This window comes from Trichomycterus rosablanca, chromosome 18 (genome assembly GCF_030014385.1).
Source record: "Trichomycterus rosablanca isolate fTriRos1 chromosome 18, fTriRos1.hap1, whole genome shotgun sequence".
Lineage (NCBI taxonomy): Eukaryota > Metazoa > Chordata > Actinopteri > Siluriformes > Trichomycteridae > Trichomycterus > Trichomycterus rosablanca.
Window position 1 is genome coordinate 24,697,158 of NC_086005.1, and position 6,685 is coordinate 24,703,842.

Below are 6,685 nucleotides of genomic sequence, written 5' to 3' on the forward strand. Positions count from 1 at the left end.
AACTTATAAACTTATCTTTTCAGACAATGTTTACAAGGGCAATGTGCAATTTTTCAGGCAATTTTAGAATATTTACAAAGGGTTATGTGCAAATTTCCACCAGCTTGCTACTGAACAGAAAGTCTATTTTTTGTGTGTTATTGTCATTGTGAATTCTGTAAATTTTGATATTTTTCTTCTTTAAATATTGTTTATAGCACTTGAGTATGGCACCTTAATTTCGTTGTACCTGGGATAATGACAATAAAGATATTCTGATTCTGATTATACGCGAACGCCCCCTGGTGGAGGCTTTGTGTTACATATTGCACATGCAGAGCAATATGCATTGTTTGTGGGTCGCTTGAAATCGCTTGAAAGTTTAAAAAACCCTGCTAAAAAGAACTGTTTTCATTTACAACACACTGGCCATCAATCTGAAGAACCATTTCATGATGCAGAGAAGCCTTTAAGCGTGTAAATAAACCATCGTCTCGACTAAGTGTGTGCAAATCAGGACAATAACGGAGAACAGTTATGTAAAATTTCAATATCTATACTTTATTTGTACTTTATTTGCAGACAGACAAAAATAGATGTTCTTTGTGCAAAATAAAGCAGCATCAACAATACAAACGCAATCAACTTAGCTTAGCAATGTGCCAGGGTTGCCAGATTGCCAGTTTTTATTTATATTTTAAGCCGCCCAATTTGACGGAAATTCGCCCAATCTGGCAACACTGTCCGGTGCATCGGTGACCTCAAGGCACTAAACACACGTGACTGACACAGATAAGCAACCAGTAATGAGGTTAGAATAGCCGCGTGAGGGCGTCAAGCTCGCAATTGAGATACTGATTAAAACCCAAATAACTCGTACACAATATTATTATCATCATGAAATATATACAATAAAGACTTGTGCACCGTGTGCAGAATTCTACCGATACAAAAGACATTACAGCTGTGAGTATATATCCAAGATTAATAACGCCTGTAGTTGTTAGCTTAGTCGCTAGTGTTAGCTGCAAAGCTAATGGTAGTGATTTCTGTTTCTATAAGCACTCTGTATTCATAACACTCAGTAGGATTGTAGATAAGTTCAGCATGTTTGATACAGTTGTTTAAAGTTGTTAGATTTCGCTTTAGTTCCTCTTGCTAGTCACTTTGAAGGTGAACTGTTAACACTATACCACGCATTTGTGAATGTGTACATTTTAAATAATGACCGAATATATGTGTCCTTGTTCATTTAAAAAAAAAATTCACAGCAAAAAGTCATAAGAAAGGAGCACTAATTCATAAAAACACAACCGCACCGAATGAGAGCCTCACTACGCATGCTCCGATTCACGAAACCGACCTACGTTATAAGCGGTCTTTGTGAATGTGCGTAAAGTGCGCAAAGTGCGTAAGGTGTGTTTGTCCTTTATGTACCTTATTTACATAAAAGTTTTCTCTGTTTTTGCATGCAAAGCAAATTATTCAGCAGTTTACACTCTAATTAAAGAAGAACGAACAAATATTAACATTAGATTAAAGAGACAGTCTAATCAGACAGATAAATATACACAAAATAAAACCACTAAATAACAATACATGGATTTAAAGATTTATGTTTTTTATCATTTCTTTTTCTGGCGATAATGAGACCTACATATTGTATGTATTTATAGGATTATATCCCAGCTCAAATAGCTGTGAATGCAGGTGTGATTTCTGCCTGATTGGCATGCACTTTTCTAGTAAAAACTTTTACCTAATCAAGTAATGAAAGGGTTTTTTTTTGCATTCAAGAAACACCAACATGTTTACAGCATGAACTCTACCAGCTGGGTGACACATTTTAGTCACACTCACAAGAAAAACAATTAAAAGACTCACCATTTATTTGTACATGCAAACTCAAAAACCGAAAGGACCCGGACCGCCCCACCTTGGGAACGAACCCTGTAAAGCGACCGTGACACCCCCCAATTAAATTTCATTAATGTGTTAAAATTAATGGGTTCTAAATAAATACAGGGTGTCCCTAAAGTCTGAACACATTGGCAAAATGCATATTTTCAATGAATTTCAATAAATTTTATTTTATTAGAATATTAATCAATAACATCTTTAATGTTTTCCACTGTTTGTGATGCAATTTGTATGTGTGTGTGTTTTAGTAAACATGTAGCTAGCTATAGTTAGTGATATTTTCTATGTGTCCAGACTTACAGGGGCTGGACAAAATAACTGAAACACCTGGTTTTAGACCACAATAATTTATTAGTATGGTGTAGGGCCTCCTTTTGCGGCCAATACAGCGTCAGTTCGTCTTGGAAATGACATATACAAGTCCTGCACAGTGGTCAGAGGGATTTTAAGCCATTCTTCGTGCAGGATAGTGGCCAGGTCACTACGTGATGCTGGTGGAGGAAAACGTTTCCTGACTCGCTTCTCCAAAACACCCCAAAGTGGCTCAATAATATTTAGATCTGGTGACTGTGCAGGCCATGGGAGATGTTCAACTTCACTTTCCAGATTAGCCCCGCCCCCTCTCAGTAGGTTTGTATGGGCGGAGTCTTGTGGAACTCAAATCTCGCGATAGCTGCAACTCTCGCGCCATCTTGGGTTTGACCTCGCGGCGCTGGAGCTGCAGCCTCGGCGTTTGTGGAGATTAATGTTTTTATCTTTATTAAGCGTTTTAACTTAAAGTATTGGAACAATAACTGTACAAAAAGAATTCTATAAAGTTTATGGTGAGTTAATACTGAAGAACGAAGAACAGCTTAAAGTGTAATTATAGTTATTACTGGTTTTATAAATGCGCTGTATCATTGCTATAATGGCGTTCAGTGCGGGGCTTACACAGGAGCTAGCGTTAGCATAGTTAGCACAACTAGCGCAGTAGCTGTTTAATTTATTTCTGTAGAATTAAAGTCTAATAGACCTCATTGTTAAATATAAATAAAGTTATGATTCCTAAGACGTAAAATATTTGGCGTCGGGTGGAAGCTAAAAGCTCATTTTGCTAACTATGCTAGCTGTCGGGAACGTAAGAACTATGTTGACTGGTTACGTAACTGTTTAATAATAAGTGAAGCGGCACTTGTGTGTCTTTTTGGTGGAAACAATTATAATGCTATACTAAACTACAAGCTTTGGCACTTCAGTGTGTATTTTATTTATGTTTCTTTGGTTTTAATATTTGTTAGCTATTGTTAATGCAGTATTGAAACCACGAGGTATCAAAAGTAAAAGACAGGCCTACAAGTGGGGCTTCATATTAATGCTTAGTGAAACAATATTTAATTACGTGTAACTGCAATTAGTTGTTACATTAGAGAAAATGTATCGACATACTGTGTCTTGACATTATAGTGTTTGCACATAAGATCATTATCCTCTAGATATATACTACCTTTGGTTACAGTGTAGTTTGCACAGAATGATGCATAGAAAAAGTGTCATTTTACCTATCTTGTTGATAAAATAGGTTAAGGAATGGATGGATTTCTTTTCTAAAAGAGTCTGCTACAGTTTTCAGCGTTTGCATTAAATTACTGTATATTTAGCTCAGCTCCTTAAGCTACATTTCTTGCAGCCATATTTAAAGTTACTTTGTTCTAAGCGAGAAATGGTCTGTCTGTGATTAATTTAAATCTATTCTCTTACGTTTTATAAACCAAAACAATTTAGTAAATAGGACAAATAACTGCAGGTCTACTTGTAAGGTCATGTCATTGATCATGCTTGTGCTATTTTGCATTGTTATATTATAGTTTCTAATCACATTTCTTGTTTCCTTTGTTAGGTTGTTGCATTAATTCTAAAGCTGACGGCGGAGCTAACTGGATAAACAGGAATCCCTAATGATCACCAGAAAGAGAGGAAAGATTCAGAGTGACGCCATGTCCTCACCCTCTTACGAATGCGAAGGTGCAGTCAGTCAACTCTCATCACCGGAAAGTGATTCAAACGACTGGGGCCTAGATGACCTGCTAAGCTCCGATTTCAACTGGGCGATGGATGACGACGCACTGGCCACTTTCCCAGACGCCGGATTGCAAGATTTAGGTCTGAGCGCAGAGAAAACTGACGTGTCTGCTGTGACTCTTTCCAACAGCAGAGCTTCAACACGCAGGCAGAAACTGCAAGACCTTTCTGGGAACATCAATAAGAACGCTCTTGCTGCAAGACTTAACCGGCTGAAGAAGAAAGAGTATCTGACTGGCTTAGAGCAGAGTGTGGGATCTCTGACGTCTGAAAACCAACTTCTCAAGCAGGAAAACATCAGCCTGACCAAAAGAGTGGAGGAACTAGAGAATGAGACTAGGTACTTGAGAGCTGTGTTGGCCAACGAGAGCACGTTGGCACAGCTGTTGTCTAGATTAAGCGGTGTGAACGGCATGAAATTGTCTACCTCGCTTTTCCAGAAATCCAACGAGAACGACCACGATTACGCCATGCCGAGGAAGAAAGTGAAGGTGGAGGACAAGGCTGCAGCAGGGGGAGTCTGTCTGCATGTCGATACAGGCCACGTCTCAGTGGAGTTCTGCACTAGATGTGCAGAGAGTGCAAGCGCATCGATTAAAATGTAGGGTCAAGTATTTTGCCTTTTCAGAGTTTTCCTGAGACTGAACTAAGTACATGTTATAAACATGACGTGGACACATCCAGTAGTTGTCAAATGACACAAATTAACTGTGGACATAAATGGCATGTTTATATAAATCTGCTTTCAATACAAGTTACTGCTAAACTTGTTGACAGTTTTTTCTAGGTGCTTGGTCCGCCATGCTTGATGACCGGGTCTCGGCACATCCAGACTACCTGAATCCATGGTAAGGATCAAGCTGTAGATGACTGCACAGACATCAGTCTCACCTGAGTTGTTCTGCAGTGCCCTCTGCCAGTTCAAGGCACAATGTGAACTTGTAAATAATCTGTTCTGTATGAGAGAACTGAGGAAAGATTAAATTAGAACACATTTTTGCTGTTTGAGTGGGCAGTGGTAGCCTCAGTGGTTAAGATGCTGGACTAGTGATCTGAAGGTTACTAGTTCTAGCCCCACATCTTTCAGGTTGCCACTGTGGGGCCCTTGAGCAAGGCCCTTAACTATCAATGGCTTGGATTGTATACTGTCTCAAATGTAAGTCGCTTTGGATAAAAGCGTCTGCTAATTCTCGTAGATCTTTTTTTAATAGCAGTAATAGAGGGCTAATAAGTGCATGATGTAATTAATTTAAAATGATGTAAATAGCTGATGTTTTACAAAGGACAAAACTGTAAGACCTGGTTATCAAAACGAAGATTAGTCCTAATCCAAGGCAAACTGCTTTTGGTGGTGATTAACCATTGATGCATCAAAGACTGGGTGTGATCCATTTCCAGAAATCTGACCTGGTCAGTCAGCACAAATTAAAAACAGATTAAAATCGACTGTTTTGATTCAGTTCAAGTCCTTTGTGAAATGTCACTAATTTTCTGGAGAACATTTTTCATGGAGCCATTTATTTTTCCTTTATGCTAAAGTGGATTTGCTGTGGGGGAATCTGAAGAAACGGGACCAGCAGCTTGCAACATTGCCTGGTAAATTTTAAAAGGTAGTACAAAGAACAGTGTAAGTTAAAGCTTTTACTGGTACTCCATCACACTGCATTTATACCTACACTATTCTAGTACATTGCTGATTGTTTAAACTCCTGGTCGTTTTTCCTGCCTGCTATCACATTGTAGCAAACTGATCATATGTAAAGAAGTGCTTCGTCTTTGTGAGTGGAACAAAAATGATTTTTGGCACAATCATTGTATTTTGTTAATTATTTCATTGTATGTGAGGAAATGTATTTGAACAACAAACACTGTTTAGGATTGTGAGTGCAAATAAATCTTATTTTTGTCAACGTTTGTTGTCTTGTATTGTACTTGTCTATATTAACCATTTTCCTCTTCTCTTTTTAAACAGCAATATCTTCATTTCCCTCTTCAAGTGTTCTCCTTTTTCTAAGTGGATAAAGAGTGGTAATTGAATCGTTTAAACTTTTAAACGTTTATAGACCATAAACTCCCAATGGTTATGTTTACAGGCAAAGATTTTTTTCAATCCAATTAAGTTTATTGCAATTAGAGGTTAACTGAGGTATTTATATGTACACTCTGCTGTTTACATGCACGCTACAAGTAGTCGATCCTAAATGACGTGTAGAGTACAACGAGCATCGTGCAAGTCCAGTCAAAGTAAGAGGAGCAGCAGTATGTTACCTGAGTTTTCAGTTGGTGTGTTTAATTGCATTAAAATTATACCAGACTCAGGAAAATGTACTTTACATGTGTTTATTAAAGAAAGGGAGCAAGGAAGATGGTATGTCCTGCAACATATTTATTTTGAAGTTCGCAGCATAAACTTCTCTTCAGACCTGTTTTTAGGGGTGTACTTTTGAATGAAACAGGTCATGTGACTGAACCTTATGTAAAATGTTTTTATTGAAGTTGATCACTCTAGCATTAATGTTTTTAAATGTCTGCACATTGGACGTTTATAGATGGAAGTAATGCTGAGAGGCATTGGGAGTCAAAGTGGCACCTAATCGTTTATAATTGAGTATTGAAGCTTCTGTATCAGGTGTGCTTCTGACATTCCCATGTAGCTCAGTTGCACTTTGCAAATCAGTTTCATAAATGACTGGTTTTAATTAGGAATAAGTCTTGGAATAACCTC

At 37.9% G+C, this 6,685-nt stretch overlaps 1 protein-coding gene across 2 annotated transcripts; it reads left to right on the forward strand.

Annotated features, from left to right (window-relative positions):
• The first annotated feature begins 792 nt into the window (after positions 1 to 792).
• On the forward strand, positions 793 to 5,870 carry crebzf (CREB/ATF bZIP transcription factor). Of its 2 annotated transcripts, none has more exons than XM_063014068.1 (3): positions 793 to 945; positions 3,779 to 4,808; positions 5,500 to 5,870. In XM_063014068.1, the coding sequence occupies exon 2, from the start codon at positions 3,837 to 3,839 to the stop codon at positions 4,563 to 4,565; it is 729 nt and encodes a 242-aa protein (XP_062870138.1). In that variant the 5' UTR covers positions 793 to 945; positions 3,779 to 3,836; the 3' UTR covers positions 4,566 to 4,808; positions 5,500 to 5,870. The 2 variants fall into 2 exon arrangements, with proteins under 2 accessions (XP_062870138.1, XP_062870137.1); XM_063014067.1 differs by lacking the exon at positions 793 to 945 and adding an exon at positions 2,607 to 2,723.
• The last annotated feature ends 815 nt before the right edge of the window (positions 5,871 to 6,685 follow it).

Coding starts and splice junctions, on each gene's coding strand:
- crebzf (XM_063014068.1), top strand. CDS start 3,837: ATGATCACCAGAAAGAGAGGAAAGATTCAGAGTGACGCCATGTCCTCA.